General features: G+C 47.5%; 1 protein-coding gene across 1 annotated transcript in view; it reads right to left on the bottom strand.

Annotated features, from left to right (window-relative positions):
* EVC2 (EvC ciliary complex subunit 2) overlaps window positions 1–19,296 on the bottom strand; it is a 142,424-nt gene that overhangs the window by 116,047 nt on the left and 7,081 nt on the right. The window contains exons 4-5 of the mRNA XM_068975462.1: window positions 17,319–17,428; window positions 11,502–11,555 (exon numbers count right to left, since the gene is read on the bottom strand). Coding sequence (XP_068831563.1) covers window positions 11,502–11,555; window positions 17,319–17,428 — 164 coding nt within the window. The remainder of the gene's footprint in view (window positions 1–11,501; window positions 11,556–17,318; window positions 17,429–19,296) is intronic.

The raw sequence follows: 19,296 nt of genomic DNA, 5'->3' as shown, positions 1-19,296 counted from the left end.
TGTCCAACTCTTTGCAGCCCCACAGACTAGCCTGCCAAGCTCTTCTTCCCACGGAATTTTCCAGGCAAGAATACTGGAATTGGTTGCCATTTCCTACTCCAGAGGATTTTCCTGACCCAGGGATCGAACCCACGTCTCTTATGTCTCCTGCACTGGCAGATGAATTCTTGACCACTAGCACCACCTAGAAAGCCCAATCCATACTGGATTAGGGTGGATCCTGAACCCAGTGATGGTCTCATTATAAGAAGACGGAGGCTTGGAGACAGATACACACAGGGAAAAGACCACGGGGTCACGGAGGCAGAGATGGGAGTGATGCAGCTACAGTTGAGGAAGGATTTCCAAGAGCCACCTGAAGCTAGACAGAAGCAAGGAAGGAATCTTTCCTAGAGCCTTCAAAGGGAGCCAAACCCTGCCGACACTTTGATTTCAGTCTCCTAGCCTTGGGAACGGTGTGGGAAGGAGTTTCTGCTGTTCTAAGTTTGGTGATCATTTGCTGCGGCAGCCTCAGGAAATGAACAAAGTGTGTTAGTGTTTTATCTCATTCAATCAATCTTCAGCAATCTGGTGAGGGGTGTATTATCCCCTTTCCATTGAGAGATAAATGGAGATGCAGAGAGTTCAAATAGTTAATCAAAGTCCACAGCCAAAGAGCAACACAGCTTGGTCTGACTCCAAACTCTGTGTTTTCCCCTCATACATCAGACCACTTACCATCCAGGGGGCTGTCTGGTTTTCTAAGCACATATTTAGTCCCAGCCTCCCATACCACGGTAGAAGTTGCTTACATGATGGATGAGAACTAGAAAAAAATACTGGGGCATAACTTTAGGCAGGCAGGATCAATGTACTAAAAAAGGCAGGAACAGAACTAACTCATTCTCCCAATCAAAATCTCCCTCCCTCCCTCCCTCCCCTTCCTACTTCATGAAGTGGAACAGCTGAGACAGGCCACCAACCTCTTCTTCCAACCTCCACCTTCTCTGAATCTCCACCTTGAGATCTCGCCCTCCTTAATCAGTTGCATGGCCAAGATAACTTAAAGAGCAGAGGCAGTGTGGGGAGCAGGAGCTTAATATATTAATAACAACGTGGCTGCAGGAATGAATGCCTATATATTTAGGAAGAGGAAAAAGCCAGGCCGGCTCTGCAGGCCACACCATCTTTCTCCCCTTCTCTCCTGCAATTTCTACTTTCCAATGTGAGGTGATAAGTACACCTAGGTAAAGACTGCCTCCTTGGGGCAAGCCCACTCACAACTCTCACTTTCTTCTTTTTAGCCTTCTCCATTTATCTGTGTTGCTAAGGTAAGCTAGGTCCTCCCTTGACTTGCCCACAGTCCCTCTGCTCTTCAACTTTCCTCTTCCATATAAATGACCAAAGAAGAATGAATCTCAAGATTTTGTTTTATGAGAAGGAAGAAGCTCCCTAGAATCACTCATATCACCATCATTAACATCACCACCAGCCGCATCATTATCGCCATTATCACCACCATCACTGTAGCTAATATATATTGACCAGATTCTGAGCACCAGGGATAGTTCCAAGTGCATTACATGCATTCATTCCCCACAGCAATATTATAAAGTGGGCATTACTTTAATCCATATTTTCAAATAATAATACCAAATACAGGTAAGTTAAATAGATGGCCTAAAGTCACAGAGCTAGTAAGCAGTAGACCCAGGATTCACATCGCAAGGTGTAGATGAATAGCTTTCACACCACAGCTGCCTCCATAGGGCTCAGGCTCCAGCCTGGCCTTTTACCAGGAGCCTTGCCTTGAACTGTCAGGGACTTGTGCCACTATGAACATTCTGATACTCTCTCTGAGCACCCAGCTCACCTTATTAGGGTGTGACTAGTAAGGCAGAACTTTAGAATTCCTGAGTCTCTGGTCAAAAGCCTTCTCAGTCCCTTCAACACTATGCTTAACTATCAACATTTTCACTGATCTTTCACCAGAGGCCAAGTAATTCCTTTCTAATCGCTGCTGTTGTTGTTTAGCCACTGTGTCCGACTCTTTTGCAACCCCATGGACTGCAGCCCACCAGGCTCCTCTGTCCAGGGGATTTCCCAGGCAAGAATTCTGGAGTAAGTGGGGTGACATGTGTGGCTGAGGTGAGGGGGAAAACCTGAGGACTAGGGTGGGAGGAGAGACAGCCCCTGGCTCAGCTCAAAAGACAAGGAAGACCTTCCAAGAGGTGACTGTGGGCAGAGGGCAATGAGCCAGGCCAGGAGGAGGGCAAGCCAGGCAGAGAGAAGGGCATGAGCAGGACCTGCACATGGCAAGAGACACAGTCCAGTTCCAACACAGTGGGTTAGCAACATGCAACATCTTTCTATGGGCTTATGGGAGATCATGGCAGGGTTTTAAGTCAGGAAATAACATGGTCAGATCAGTGTTTTAGAAATAGAAATCTGGCTACTGTGTGGCTTCAGCCTGGAGGAAGGCAAACCTGGATGCTGAGGATCAGAAACAAGGCTGTGAGAAGCAGTAGAACATACTCATAAATACCATGGACCTAGGCCATAATTGCTGAGAAAAATTGAAGGTGGGAGGAGAAGGGGACGACAGAGGATGAGATGGTTGGACGGCATCACCAACTCAATAGACATGAGTCTGAGTAAACTCCGGGAGTTGGTGATGGACAGGGACGCCTGGCCTGCTGCGGTCCACGGGGTCGCAAAGAGTCGGACACGACTGAGGGACTGAACTGAGACCCTAAGTGGGGGTTCAGCTCTCAGTTCTGCCCTCCACCACACAGGGGAGACCCTGAGCCTCCCCCTCCCTAAACTGCATTTCTGCATCTGTAAAATAAGGGCAAAAATCTTGCAGACAAATTCCACTAATCATCTGAAGCACAGATTTCAAAGAGCCTATTTATCTTAAACTTCATTATCTAAGAATAAAGAAAAGGAGGTGGCTCAGTGACCCCAGCCTCCCCATCCCCAACGTCCCCACTAACTTTCCTTCTCATCTCTGGAAAAGAATCATCTGTTATTACCACCTCTTTAATCACATATGAGCTGGTAGCAGATTCCTTTGATGAGTTTCACCATTGTTATTTATGAAGAGCAATGCCAGACCAAAAAAAGACTTTCAAAAGAAATGCTTTAAGTGCTTAAAATCCAATAAAAAGTTACACGAGCATGAGGAAAAATTGTTTATACAGTTTGACTTCAGTTATGTAAGAAATGCATTCATAGACTTGTGGAAAGCAAGAAACCACCATGTTAACAATGGTTATCTCTGGCGGCAAGCCTGGAAGGTAATTCTTCTAATTTTCTCCCTGTGTCTGTCTCTCTTTCTCTCTGTGTGTGTGTGCATGTAGAGTGGTGGTTTCCTTAAAATGTCCACAATGGACATACATTAAATCCCATCCCCTGCCCAAGCCAGAAAAGGTCTGAAAGGGAGACCATATTGATTTCCCTAGAGGAGATTTTAGGAGTAATTTCACTAAGATCCTTCCACTGCTTGAGGAAGCAGAGGGCTGTGGTCCCACAGCCCTTGCGGGGCAGCTCTGACAGCAGAAACTCTCACAATTCTGGCAGGAGCCAGAGCTTGCAGGTAACCACACACACTAACAGAGCTGTTAAGTTACAATCTAGTGAAAGAGGCTTGGATTGCAGAACCACAGAGCATGATTCCATTCCTCAATGTTTGTCATCAAGCTTCAGGACCTTGGCCAGTGCCCAGAGCATCTCAGGACCTAGGAGTTTTTTTATTCTCAAGTGAGGACGTAAAACTAGGTAATCTTTAAAGTCTGTCCCTGGGAAAAAATTCTACTCTGATGTCAATAAAAATGTATTAAGTGCTAACAAGGGGAATAATCTCAAAGTCACAGAGTGACAAGGTTTATCGGATGTCCCAACACCACTGGATCCCAGCGAGGGGTGCCACCAGAATGCTTGGGAGATGTGAAGGAATCACGGAGGTGGAGAAAATTGCTCAGGGTTCCCATAGGATGTATGCAAGCTACCCAGAAGACAGGAAAGAAAAGATCAGCATATGTAAAACCAGAGTAAAGTGGGAAACACAGGAACCCCATGGCACTGCAATATAGCAGAGGCCACCATTTTTGATGGAGACTGAATACCACCTAAGGGAACTGGGCTTTATCAGCAGGCAGTGGGGAGCCCCTCCAGAATAGAACGTGAGCAGGCTGGTGTTTTAGGAGGAGGGGTTGGAGGAGAGCAGGACTGGACAGGCAGGAGGCTGGGGTAGTCATTCAAACAAGATGTAACACGGAGAAGGCAGACTGATGAAACGTCACTGCATGCCTCCAGCCTTCTGTGTGTGTGTGTGTGTGTGTGTGTGTGCGTGTGCATATACGCTTAGTCGTGTCCAACTCTTTGCAACCCGATGGCCTATAACCCACCAGGCTCGTCTGCCTATGGGATTTTCCAGGCAAGAATATTGGAGTGGGTTGCCATTTCCTACTCCAGGGGATCTTCCTGACCCAAGGATCGAACCTGTGTCTCTAGTGTCTCCTGCATTGGCAGACAGGTTCTTTATCACTGGCACCACCTGGGAAGCCCTCTGAGTGAAACCCAAAGTCACATGATTTTGCCAGCAGAGTTACAAGTTCCCTCCACTGTGCTAAAGGGTACATATTGTAAATCCTTGCATTTGAGAAATTCTCATATCATACATAGCTACTTACAGAGGCATTCTTTATCTTATAAACTAATAGGAGCTCTTTATATATCATAAAAAGCTGGAGTAGGAAATGGCAAGGCTGTATATTGTCAGCCTGCTTATTTAACCTATATGCTCAGTCGGACAGGACTGAGTGACTGAACAACAATACATCATAAAGACACTGCTGTTGTTGTTCAGTCACTCAGTCCTGTCCTACTTTTTGTGACCCCAAGGGCTGCAGTACATCAGGCTCCCCTGTCTTTCACTGTCTCCCGGAGCCTGCTCAAACTCATGTCCATAGAGTCAGTGATGCCATCCAACCATCTCATCCTCTGGCGTCCTTTTCTCCTTTTGCCTTCGATCTTTCCCAGCATCAAGGTCTTTTTCAGTGAGTAGGCTCTTGGCATCAGGTGGCCAAAGTATCAGAACTTCAGCTTCAGCATCAGTCCTTCCAATGAATATCCAGGACTGATTTCCTTTAGGATGGACTGGTTGGATCTCCTTGCAGTCCAAGGGACTCTCAAGAGTCTTCTCCAACACCACGGTTCAAAAGCTCAGCTTTCTTTATAGTCCAACTCTCACACCCATACATGACTACTGAAAAAACCATACCCTTTGACTAGATGGACCATTGTAGGTAAAGTAATGTCTCTGCTGTTTAATATGCTGTCTAGGTTGGTCATATCTTTTCTTTCACGGAGCAAGTGTCTTTTAATTTCATGGCTGCAGTCACCATCTGCATTGGTTTTGGAGCCCAAGAAAATAAAGTCTCTCATTGTTTCCATTGTTTCCCCATCTATTTGCCACGAAATGATGGTACTGGATGCCATAATCTTCGTTTCTTGAATGTTGAATTTTAAGTCATCTTTTTTACTCTCCTTCACTTTCTCCTTCACTTTCACACTTTCATCAAGAGGCTCTTTAGCTCCTCTTCACTTTCTGCCATAAGGGTGGTGTCACCTGCATATCTGAGGTTGTTGACATCTCTCCCAGCAATCTTGACTCCAGCTTGTGCTTCATCCAGCCCAGCATTTCACATGATGTACTCTGAATATAAGTTAAATAAGCAGAGTGACAATATCCATGATTTTCCTCGATGTTTTTTTTCCCCATAGCATATTAACCAGGATATACTTTTTACAAACTGTTTCATCTGTTTAGATTTATATCTGTTGAGGGAATTCATCTTCATTTTTCTTCTGGAAGATCCAGTCAATTGCTCCCCAAATTAATAAATGAAACATTCTCTCCCCATTAAGTTGAAATATCATTTTATCAGATACACGTATGTGTAGATACTCTGTTTTGATCCACTGGTCTAGTTTCTCTTGCAAGACTGGCATATAGTGTTAATGCAGCTTTCTAATTTTTCATATCTGATATGGAAAATCTTCCCATGCTATTCTTCATTTTAACAATTTCTCATCTAGCCTCATACATTTATATTTTCAGATGAAACTTTGATTGATTTGATCACATTCCTCCCCCCAATTCCACTATTATTCTTACAGGAATCACACTCTAAATGAATCTGGATGACATACCAATTGGTTTAAATGTCTCACTCTTGATTAGATCCAGATCCTTGGAGTAAAATATGGTGACTTGTTCTCCCAGTGCCTGGCAGGATGCCCAGCTTTACTATAAGAAGCTGGAGTGAATCAGAACACCTCCACGCAACTATTATACACAGGACGGATAAACAAGGTCCTACTATAGAGCACAGGGAACTATATTCAATATCCTGTGATATGGAAAAATATGAAAAAGAATATATATGTATAACTGAGTCACTTTGATGTGCAACAGAAATTAACACAACACTGTAAATCAACTATACTTCAACAAATTTTTTTTTAAAAAAAAGAACTCCTGCACTCAATGTCCAGCACAGGGTGGAGTGATTATTCTCCTCTCTGTTCATCCAGGAGGCAGAGAGGACTTCTTGAGGCCTTATCTGACAGGTGTCAGTTTCACCCTCAAGAAATTAATAAAAAATTAAGGAAGTAACGGGGTCTCTTCCAAGGGTTGCAGATCCCAGCTTACATAATGAGTTACATAATGTGTTTACTTTGTACTGGGTTGGCCAAGATGTTAGTTCAGACTTTTTGGCCAACCCAATATTGTTTTACCTGCTTGATGAAAATGTCAGAGGAGCTTACACCTCACTGCCAAGCTCTCCTGTTCATCAACACATGTTCCTAGTATAATGACATTACCTTCGCAGGTGCCCAAGCCAACCTGGTGGCTCACACACTTTACCTGGCAAGGGCCATTACGTGCACCCTAATGGTGCCAGGCACTGTGCTTGTGTGTGTGCGCTAGTTGCTCAGTCGTGTCTGATGCTGCACTGTGCTTGCACCCAGTAAATCTTGGTTCACGTCCAACCCACAGTGAAAACAAGCTTAACCTTGATGTCAGATCTTCAGCTGCATATTTTGGAAACCTCTCCTCCATCTTGAGTTAAGCCTTTTTTTTAAGCTCCAACTGAACTCTTACCTCTTCCAAGAGGCCTGCGATCCACCGAGTCCTCTCAGCTCCCCTGCACCTTGTCAGTACCACTTGATCTATGATGTTATGTCAGGTTCAGTTCAGTTTTCAGTTCAGTCACTCAGTCATGTCCGACTCTTTGCGACCCCATGAATCGCAGCACGTCAGGCCTCCCTGTCCATCACCAACTCCCGGAGTTCACTCAGATTCACGTTCACTGAGTCAGTGATGCCATCTAGCCATCTCATCCTCTGTTGTCCCCTTCTCCTCCTGCCCCCAATCCCTCCCACCATCAAAGTCTTTTCCAATGAGTCAACTGTTTGAATGAGGTGGCCAAAGTACTGGAGTTTCAGCTTTAGCATCATTCCTTCCAAAAAACACCCAAGGCTGATCTCCTTCAGAATGGACTGGTTGGATCTCCTTGCAGTCCAAGGGACTCTTAAGAGTCTTCTCCAATACCACAGTTCAAAGGCATCAATTCTTTGGTGCTCAGCTTTCTTCACAGTTCAACTCTCACATCTATACATGACTACTGGAAAAACCATAGTCTTGACCAGACGGACCTTAGTTGGCAAAGTTATGTCTCTGCTTTTGAATATGCTATCTAGGTTGGTCATAACTTTTCTTCCAAGGAGTAAGTGTCTTTTAATTTCATGGCTGCAGGCACCATTTGAAGTGATTTTGGAGACCAAAAAAATAAAGTCTGACACTGTTTCCACTGTTTCCCCATCTATTTCCCATGAAGTGATGGGACCGGATGCCATGATCTTTGTTTTCTGAATGTTGAACTTTAAGCCAACTTTTTCACTCTCCTCTTTCACTTTCATCAAGAGGCTTTTGAGTTCCTCTTCCCTTTCTGCCATAAGGGTGGTGTCATCTGCATATCTGAGGTTATTGATATTTCTCCCAGCAATCTTGATTCCAGCTTGTGTTTCTTCCAGTCCAGCATTTCTCATGATGTACTCTGTATATAAGTTAAATAAGGAGGGTGATAATATACAGCCTTGATGAACTCCAGTTCCTATTTGGAACCAGTTGTTCCATGTCCAGTTCTAACTATTGCTTCCTGACCTGCATACAGACTTCTCAAGAGGCAGGTCAGGTGGTCTGGTATTCCCATCTCTTTCAGAATTTTCCACAGTTTATTGTGATCCACACAGTCAAAGGCTTTGGCATAGTCAATAAAGCAGAAATAGATGTTTTTTCTGGAATTCTCTTGCTTTTTTCATGATCCAGTGGATGTTGGCAATTTGATCTCTGATTCCTCTGCCTTTTCTAAAACCAGCTTGAACATCAGGAAGTTCACGGTTCACGTATTGCTGAAGCCTGGCTTGGAGAATTTTGAGGATCACTTTACTAGTGTGTGAGATGAGTGCAATTGTGTGGTAGTTTGAGCATTCTTTGGCATTGCCTTTCTTGGGGACAACCTCACAAATTCAGTCACAGCTGATGTACACCATTTGTCTTTTTTCCTCTTGTTTAATGTTGCAAAGTGGGGGGACGGATAGTGGGTGATGGGCAGTCTGAATCTCCAGGCTGCCGCAGACTCCACTGCACCTTGGAATCTCCCATAGGCCTGACTCACACACTTGCAGCACTGGTGTGACTCTCACGGAAGTTGAGCTTGAGACTCTGATACACACCATTTACACACAGTTAATACAGAACAGTTGCACAACAGTATTGTTCGCATGTTTCCTAACAGTGATGAGGCTTACTGAGCATGTAGAAGATGCCAGGCACTGTGCTCAGTACTTTGCCTGCCTCAGTCCATTTCCTGTGGTTATCACCCTATAAAGCAGGTATTGTTATTATTCTCATTTTACAACTAGCATACTGAAGTCCAGGGAAGTAAGTAGCGTGCCCAGTGTCACATACAATCAGTGGGGGAACAGGGATTCAGGGTCAGGCTTCTGGCATAAAAGCTTATTTTCCCCACAACACTATAGGGCCATCACTGACTCGTCTCATCTCTCCACTTGATAATGACCTTTATGAACATGATCCACAGGTAGAGGTTACCTGGCCCAGGGACCAGTGGGGCTGAAATCCAACCCACTGCTCCACCGCCTAGCCTTGCACCCATGGATCTTGAACAGGCATCTGGGGCAGGACTCCCAGAGGACAGAAGTCTCAGGCCTGTGTGTGAACGCCCTTCTGCACAGCTGGTATTAGAACAGGACTTGAACCTGGGTGCTTTGGCTACAGACCCGTGCTGTCTGCAGCCTGGGGGGCCACCTATTCCTGCTTCTCCTGAAGGCAATGCGTGAGGCAGAGGCAGCCCTGAAGACCTGGATATGGTGCGCCTCCATCCTCATCAGAGGGTCTGGGCCATAGTGATGAAGTGAAAGTTGTTCAGTTGTGTCCGACTGTTTGCAACCCCATGGACTAATTCTCCAGGCCAGAATACTGCAGTGGGTAGCCTTTCCCTTCTCCAGAGGATCTTCCCAACCCACAGATCGAACCGGGGTCTCCTGCACTGCAGGTGGATTCTTTACCAGCTGAGCCACCAGGGAAGCCCAAGAATACTGGAGTGGGTAGCCTATCCCTTCTCCAGGGGATCTTCCTGACCCAGGAATTGAACTGGGATCTCCTGCATTGTAGGCAGATTCTTTACCAACTGAGCTATCAGGCCATGGAGGAAGGGCTCATAAAAATTAAATGAATGTTCTCTGACCTTTATTGCAATCATGCAACCATCAGCTACCTCCTCTGCTGAGGGGCAATCACAGGCAATGATGACAATCAGCCCAATCAGGGATCTTTACCTGTTAAGGGCCATCCACAATGTAGGGCACAGTGGGGGACGCACGGACCAGCCAGGAGAACTGTCTACACCTGTGTGCCTGCCTCAGATTTTGTTCCTGCCTCTTCTCTGCAGGAATTCGGCTTGCTAGGAGGCAGTGTGGTCCACTGCCCAACAGCAGGGCTCTGGAACCAAAGGGCCTGGGTTCAAATCCCGTTCTAACACCAGCTGTGGAGAAAGGTGCTCACACAGAAGGCCTGAGGCTTCCGTCCTCTGGGAGGGCTGCCCTAGGTGCTGGGCCGTGGCTGGTGTCTGGGAACTCGGATTTCAGAGGGTTCCCGCCATCCCCTGATAAGTGGGGCTCACGGCCTAAACTGCTGTGCATATGGCGTGGTTTACACTCAACACACACTGTTCTGCTGGGAGGTGCCAGACTCCGGGTCTCTAATGATTCCCTGATGGACAGGAGTTCACATGTGATGTCACAGCTCCGTGCTGGAGGAATTCAGCGTGCCCTGCGGGTCTCCACTGGGAGAGAATCTGGGAAGCCTCTCCTTGGTGTCTTCAGAGCCCGTCCCGCATGTCTCTTCCCTTTGCTGACTCTGCTCTGCACCTTTCTCTATCACACATCAGCCTGAGCACAACAGTGTGTGTAGTGCTTTGGGTCCTCCTAGGGAAACCCTGCACCTGGGGGTGGTCTTGGGAGCCCTGACACATGGTCATGTGACCCTGGGCAAATGCCTTGACCTGGGCATGCCGCAGTTTCCCCATATAAGAAATGGAGGCAATTTAAAAGTTCAGTCTATCCCCCAAGATTGTAGTGAAGATGTCACGATTCAGCAAATGTAAACACCTTGGCCTGGTAATTACTGGGAGGCTTCCCAGGTGGCATTAGTGGTAAAGAATCCACCTGTCAATGCAGGAGGCACAAGAGATGTGAGTTGGATTCCTGGGCCTTAAAGATCCCCTGGAGGAGGGCATAGCAACTGCTCCAGTATTATTGCCTGGAGAATCCCATGGACAGAGGAGCCTGGTGGGCTAACGGTCCATAGGGTCACAAAGAGTCGGACAGGACCGAAGCAACTTAGTACGCATGCACTGAGGGTTGAAGAAATGTGTACTGTGTTTATATGATGAATAAACACTTGACAAGCACGTGAATGAATGGATGCATGAGCTGTGGGTGAGCGAATGATGAAGAAAAAGGGAGAAGCGTTCGTGGTGGACTGCAGAAGCAGGTCTCTAGGCCCTGGGAAGCTCTGGGAAGACAAACCACGGACCACCCACTGGCCACAAGCAAACACCGAAAGGCAAGTACCAGCCCGCTGAACAGATGTACAGATGGGTGGGTGGGGCCCCAAGCAGGTCCCAGGCAGTGACCAATCCATCCTGCCCAGATGAAGGGGTATTCAGAAAACCAGCCAGACAGCCCCCAGGCCACTGGGGAACCCCAGACCACAGGGAGCCCCCAGCCTCGGCTCAGGTCTAGGAAGCTGAGGCCAGCGGTGAGCCCCTCCCCTGGGCTCTGAGAACGGCAACAGACCACAGACCAGAGACAGAAAGAGATGCACTGGGCGGGTAATGTGGGTGTCCCGGTCAGAGGCTTGATCTTACCGTGATCTTTTCTTCTGCTGTTATGGTGAAGGGGGCTCTTAGCTGGGTTCTATTCTAGAAAAAAGCATAGAGAAAGCAGTTCAGTCAACCAGTTTTGGCATCTGAGACACCAGGTAACAAGTGGTCTGTTTCCGACCCACCCACCTGGAGCTACAGTGGGTTCTTGACTGTCGGAGGTGGGGGAGTGGTCAGAGGAGGTGGTGGTCTTAAAGTCACTTCAGGGGAAAAGGTCTGTGGAACCGTGATGCCTCCTCTCCCGGAGGCGTGTGTGAAATCCAGACACCAGTTCCCCTAACAGCCAGGGAAACACAGGCATCATACCCGGGTGGTGAAGCACTTGGAGGGGAGTGAGGTCAGGGGAAAGGAATGACCCTGAGCAACTACCCACCTCCTTCTGCAGGGTCTGGTCTGCCCCCTGCAGGAAGGAGGAGAGAACTGCATGCTCTGACGTGAGTGAGGTCCCCTCTCATTCCAGTGCTCTCGACCTCCCAAGCCCCAACACCCTAAACATCCACTCCCATACTTTCTAATACTCCTCTGCTTAGAAAATATAGAGAACGAAAGGTGAGCATTATGACTGCTATCTGTCCAGTTCAGTTCAGTTGCTCAGTCGTGTCTGACTCTTTGCGACCCCATGAACTGCAGCACACCAGGCCTCCCTGTCCATCACCAACTCCCCGAGTCCACCCAAACTCATGCCCATTGAGTCAGTGATGCCATCCAACCATCTCATCCTCTGTCGTCCCCTTTCCCTCCTGCCCCCAATCCCTTCCAGCATCAGGGTCTTTTCCGATGAGTCAACTCTTCGCATGAGGTGGCCAAAGTATTGGAGTTTCAGCTTCATCATCAGTCCTTCCAATGATCACCCAGGACTGATCTCCTTTAGGATGGACTGGTTGGATGTCCTTGCAGTCCAAGGGACTCTCAAGAGTTTTCTCCAACATCACAATTCAAAAGCACCAATTCTTCAGCACTCAGCTTTCTTTATAGTCCAACTCTCACATCCATACATGACCACTGGAAAAACCATAGTCTTGACTAGATGGACCTTTGTTGACAAAGTAATGTCTCTGCTTTTTAATATGCTGTCTAGGTTGGTCATAACTTTGCTTCCAAGAAGTAAGCGTCTTTTAATTTCATGGCTGCAGTCACCATCCGTGGTGATTTTGGAGCCCAGAAAAATAAAGTCAGCCACTGTTTCCACTGTTTCCCCATCTATTTCCCATGAAGTGATGGGACCAGATGCCATGATCTTCGTTTTCTGAATGTTGAGCTTTAAGCCAACTTTTTCACTCTCCACTTTCACTTTCATCAAGAGGCTTTTTAGTTCCTCTTCCCTTTCTGCCATAAGAGTGGTGTCATCTGCATATCTGAGGTGATTGTTATTTCTCCCCGCAATCTTGATTCCAGCTTGTGCTTCATCCAGTCCAGCATTTCTCATGATCTACTCTGCTATCTGTCCAACCTCGTGGTATCTGAGGAGACCCAACACGAGAACATGCTTCTTTCTGGGGTTGGAGGCAGAATATCTTGCACCTGAAAGGCAGTGCAGAGGAGTGGGAGGAAGCAGATTATGCAGGTTCATGCTGGGCTTCATCATTCCCCAGCACTCTGGCTTCGGACAAGGTACTGACCTCTCTGTGCCTCAGTTTCCTCATCTGTACAGTGGGAATTTTATTCATCTGGTAGGCTGGCTGTGAGGATGAATCAGAAGAGTGCCTGGCCCATAAGGTAGAGTGCTATGAAAGTATGAGTGCTGCTGGGTGTAGCAGGTGGTGATAGTGGTGGCTGTATCATCGTAGATAACCTTGCCTGGAGACTTGGAGCCAGAGTGAGCTAGGCAACTGACCTAGGCAAGTGAGCTAGGTTTAATTCTATCACGGCTACTCTCGAGGCATTTTCCTCTAACCTGAGCGATGGTCCACCCAAAGCAGGAAACCCCCTGATCCATGTCCTACAGTTGTTACGGCAGCTATACTGGGAGCACTGGGCCATCCCAAACCCATCACAGGCCAGCTGGACAAGCTGATGTTTTAAGGAGGGAAATGGATGTGAGAGTTGGACCATAAAGAAGGCTGAACACCCAAGATTTGATGCCTTCAAATGGTGGTGCCAGAGAAGATTCTTGACAGTCCCTTGGACTGCAAAGAGATCAAACCAGTCAATCCTAAAGGAAATCAACCCTGAATATTTTTGGAAGGACTGATACTGAAGCTCTAATACTTGGGTCATCTGATGCAAAGAGCTGACTCATTGGAAAAGACCCTGATGCTGGAAAGGACTGAAGGCCAAAGGAGAAAGAGGCATGAGATGGTTAGACAGCATCACCAACTCAATGGACATGAATCTGAGCAAACTCCGGAAGATAGAGAAGAACAGGGAAGCCTGGCATGCTGCAGTCCATGGGGTCGTAAAGAGTCAGAGACAAACTTAGCAACTGAAGAACAATGGAAATTAAAACACACACACACATGTCTTTAAAGAAGAGACACCTATGAAGCAATCACTTGGCCCTTTCTGTTCCTGAATTGTATGTGCTGCAGAGTATTTGTGGTGCCCTGTGAGTTTCAGGGTCTTCTGAACTAGTGGGTTCGAAGGCTGGCTTCCTCTCTCTCTCTTCTCTCCCTCTGGGTCTGTCCTTGCTGTTTCTTGACACCCAAGGTCTAAACAGAGAGGGGCTGAAAGTGTGCTACACATCTGTCTCCATCTTTTTGCAAAACAGAAACCATCAGCCTACATCCATGATATAAACTTCAAGGCTTAAGAAACATGTTTTAGAGCACACCCTGAAGCCGGGAAACAAGGACCACGTGAGATCCAGTGATGGTTTCACAAGGTGGGCGGGATGTTTACACAATATACAGTAAGGAACTGGAGATGAACGTTCTAGATTCTTCCCTCTTGACCTCCGCTGCATCTCTGTCCTGTCTCAGGTATCCTTGTATGAAGTTGAGGTGCATGTGTCTATACCTATGTACACACGTGTATACATGTGTGTATATCTGTGTGTGAGTTGGAGAAAGTAGTTTCCAGACTCAAACACAGTGCATTTCTGACAGTACCTCCCTCCTGTGGTGAGGATTAGAAAGCAGTAACTATTTTTATTGCTCTCATACCATTTTAAAATGTCAGAACTGGAAGAGATGAGTTTGAAGGGACTCTTTTGACCCCCCCCCCTCATTTCTCAAGTGGGAAAACTGAAGCTCAGAAACACTGAACCGTTCTAAACACACAACGAGGGCAGCATTTCAGCCTCTGAAGTACCAGACACCAAGTCCACGCCAACATGAAGGATTTCACCCCACTGGGCACCTGCATTTTTAAATAATTCCTTTATTCTCCTATTTGTAGTGTGAGCCTCTTTACAGCCGACAAGCAAAGCAGACCCATGTTCTTACGTGGAGCTGACAAGATTCTCTCTCAGACCTGGATCATTTTCAATTCCAGACACACTGGACCTTCTCTCCATCCTAGAGGAAGGCCCGGGAGTCACCCAAACTGGGTGACTCAATTAGAGAACGAGGCATAGGAGCCTTATCCAGCCCTTATCCGCTCAGCGAACACCGAGCTTTCTAGGAACCTTTTCTAGGGCAGGTCTAAGAAAGGCGAGGCTGACAGACTAATGCAAACAGGGAGGAGCCTAGAACACACACCATCAAGTCCGGAGCTCTAGAATCTCCACTCTGTCCACAAAACTGCCCAGAGAGAGAGCTCCGAAGGCTTGGAAGGGAAAGGAAACTGAAAGCCACATGCAAATATAAAGTCATCGCTTTTATCCCCACAAGAGACTGGAGACCTGGAACAGCCTCCCTTTTTATTGGTGAGAAACCAAAGGCTCAGAGAAGTTAAAAAAGAAAAAAAAAAACACACCTGCCCAAGAATCATTAGCTCACTGTTCTATTCATGCACTCACTCAGCAAGTAATTACCGAGCACCTACTGTGTGCAGGGCTCTATTTTTGGCACCAAGAACACAGATTGGGAATAAGACCGATGGGGTCTCAAGGAGCAACATTCTAGTGGGAGGATGGAGGGTTACCAGGGTGATGGGGTTGATACAACACACACAGGCACCAAGCAAAGCAATGGACAGGATCCATTGGGGGTGACGGCCAGAGAGCCCCAACTCCACGCCTCCCACAGCCCCCGCCCCAGCCTCCCCAGGCTCCTCAGGGAGGTGTGAGGCTGCCTTGGTCTAAAGTCTTAATGACCCTACACAGGGAGTTTTTTATTTCACTGGGTTTCTGAGTTTCTCACTGTGGGTTTCTGACTGTTGCCTTTATCTTAAATTTTGACTTTAGCATATTTGGTTTCCTGTCCTTTGAAATTCAGACAGTATTTTTTTCTGGGCCTTTTATTTCCCTTTTTTTATCCTTCTCTGTTCTCGTTCTTGACTTTGCACTTAATTGTTTTCTGAGACATTTGTCTTTTCTGACAGTTTCATACAGCTTTCTCATATCTGGTCTTTACCTTTATGGAATCTTTCATTTTATTTAATTTTATCCAGGATTAGTTTTCTTAATGCAGCAGAAACACCGCACACAGGCCTCTCAGCCTTGGAAGGAAGGAGCTGGCAGCTGCGAGGTCTGATTTTGGTTTTGCCACGTGACCTGGAGTAGTTACACTGGGAGCCTCGTTTTCCACAACTGTTATGAAAAGTACTTCCTCCAGGGGCTGCAGTCTGACAAAATGACCGGAGTTACTGCAGTACAGCAGATCCAGGTTTGATCCCTGGGCTGGGAAGACCCCCTGGGGAAGGGAATGGCTACACACTCCAGTCTTCTTGCCTGGAGAATTCCATGGACAGAGGAGCCTGGCGGGCTATAGTCTGTGGGTTGCAAAGAGTAGAACACAACTGAGCAGCTTACACACACACACACACACACACACACACACACACACACACACCGAGAGCACAGTCTCCGTGAGGACAAGGACACATCTCCCTCTCTGTAGCCCCAGGGGTGCACAGTGCATAGCATGGGCCACACACAACCACATTCATCACCCACTGGATTGACAAAAAAGTGAATGGAAAATGCAAATGCTCATGGTAATGGGTTACAGGTTGAATCACGTCCCCTCAAAATCCACGGTTGAAGCCCTGACCCCAGCGTCTCGGGATGTGTCTGAATTTGGAGATAGAACCTTCCAGACGTGATTAAGGTAAAGCGAGGCCATCACGGCGGCCTCTAACCCCACCTGACAAGTGTCCTTAGAAGGAGACTATGACACAGACAGACACAGAGGGGTGGCCACGTGAGACACAGGTTGAAGACACCTGTCTACAAGCCAAGGAGAGAGGCCTCAGAAAGACAACCCTGCCCATACCCTGACCTGAACTTCCATCCTCCAGGGCTGTGAACAAATACATTTCTAATGTTTGTGAGCCAGCTGGTCCACAGTACCTTTTCACAGCAGCTCTAGCAAACCAATATCAATAGAAAGTGTATGGTTGCGTGCTTATTACACACAAGACATGGTGATGAGAAATTAACGTCTAAGTAAATAAATTTTTAAAAAAGGAAAAAAAAACTATGTAGACATGTATAAATAAATATGAGGCCATGGCGAAAAAAAAAAGAAACTAACGTCTATGGATGACATATCTTGATAATCAGGTCCATAGAGGTTACAAGGAGCTAAAAGGGAGCCTGGTTCATGGCAAAGTGTGAGATTCCAGGGCCCATTCACTAATCCAGAACTCGGCATCACTGAATGAATGGAGGATGGAAGGAAGAAGAGCATGAACAAAGGATACTGTGCTCGAGGTTTCTAAAACAAGGACAAGACAAACCACAAGTAACACAGACAATACCGGCGACGAACTCTGGAAAGAGAGCTGGGCAGGAAGCAGCAGGATGTCTCCATTCCTGACGTCTCTGGCCTCCAGCGAAGCTGTGTAGCTGACCGAGAAGGAGTCTCCGACTGTTCAGAGAGAAGGCACATGCGGTCATCAGGGGGGCCCCTGCACACCCCAGACACGGCTGAGGTCCAAAGGCGGCGGCAGCCAGGGCCCTTTGAGCTCACATGCTTTTCTAGCATGGAGAGTAAATCACACAGGCGTGCTCTTGGGCCCACTCTGCTCTCACTCAGAAGGGCTGTCAGCAGGTGCAGGGAGCTTTACCTGGACCCCCAACCCATCCAGAAATGCCTGGGGCTGGGCGGGTCAGCCTTCCTAACTCAGGATGTATTTAGCTCATCCACTTAGGAAATCCAGAACCTTTCTGTCTTGTTTGGAATCCAGGTGGGGAACCTATTTATTCCCAGTGATCCTATTCACACAATGAAGGAAAACTTTACAGAACTAACTTTCGGGTGACACTAGCTGCCACTTTGACACCTCCAGGCAGCCTGGTCCTGGGAGCCCAGCACGAGGCACAGAGAGGCAGGGGAGACCCGGGAGAGGGAGAAGAAGGCCACTCGGGCTCACGGAAGGTCCCTTCTGACCTCATGGTCGCTGGTTGGTCCTTAATTACACAGAGAAGCTTCCCTAGAAGACAGGGTTTCTGACTCAAATCTCCCCTTAATAAGGAGCCAGGATTGAAACGCCAGCTGTTAGGAGAAGGCACCTCTGCTATAGGGAGGGGTCACATCCCAGGGTGAACCAATGGGCTCTGGAGTTGTGGGTGGGGAACTCTCTTTTCTTTAGAAGGACTCCCGGAAGTGGGTGTCACGGCACCCACAGTTCACAGCTGCAGGGGCTGAGATTCAGGGATGTGCAGAGCGCACGTGTCAAGAGCAGAAGTCAGGGAGTTCATGGGCGAAGGGTGTGGTCCTGGCTCCGAGCAGGTGAAGCACAGGAGTGGCAGCTGAGTGAGGGGCAGGGGAGCAGAGAAAATTCCTCCAGCGGGACACACGAGTAGGAGCTGATGCCGAGCCGTCGGAGGAAAGTGCCCAGTTCAGGATGGTAGGAGCATGGGCTACACAAGGCCACTGGAGCAATAAAATGAGAGGCAGGCAGAGTGCCAGGCCATGTTGCCCCGTTCAGACTCTGCAGTGACTCTGTGAGTCTGGGGGACACACACCACGTCTGCAGCTCAGAGAAATGCAGTGATTTCCAGAGGCCACACAGCTCTGAAATGGCCAGGAGTCAAGGGAGCTCTGTCTGAGATCGAGTCTGGGCTCTGCTCTCAGCCCTATGTTCCTGTCTCTAAGCACAAGCTTAAGAACTGGGGAGATTTATTTTACATCATTGAAGAAAGGCATTGAAGATCACTTAGCTGAGATGTACCATGACAGTTTTTACACCATTGCTTAAACCAGCGCCAGCAAAGAGGTCACTACTTGCGGGCCAACTCCACTGACAGCATCTGTCAATAGTACGGTGTTAAGATGGATTCTGAAGTCTCATCTAGATTCAGAAAGAGTGGTGGCGTTGATGAGCAATGTGGGCCATGTATATGGAAGCGGACAGGTCAGTTAGAGTCCCAGGCCTGTGAGAGGCACTAGAGCATCGTGGGTATGGGGTGGATGGAGAAGTCAGACTGAGTCTGTCTCCGCCTTGACTGCCAGCCCTGGGCCTTGGGCAAGTTCCTCATCACCTTAGTTTCTTCATCTGTAGACAAAGCACCTTCTTAGATAAAAGAAGTCCCACCTTCCTAGCAAAACTGACAGCTCTGAAGTCAGAGTAACAGCTGCATCCCAGAATTATTAGTTTTTTAATTACTTGTTCATTTTTGGCTGTGCTGGGCCTTCATAGCCGTGCAGGCTTTTCTCTAGTTGTGGCTAGCGGGGGCTATTCTCTAGGTGTGGTGCGTGGGCTTTTCATTCTGGTGACTTCCCTGGTGGTGCAT

Source organism: Capricornis sumatraensis, chromosome 7, assembly GCF_032405125.1.
Source record: "Capricornis sumatraensis isolate serow.1 chromosome 7, serow.2, whole genome shotgun sequence".
Taxonomy (NCBI): Eukaryota; Metazoa; Chordata; class Mammalia; order Artiodactyla; family Bovidae; genus Capricornis; species Capricornis sumatraensis.
The sequence above is the reverse complement of the archived record's forward strand: the minus strand, read 5'-3'. Positions and strand labels throughout refer to the sequence as shown.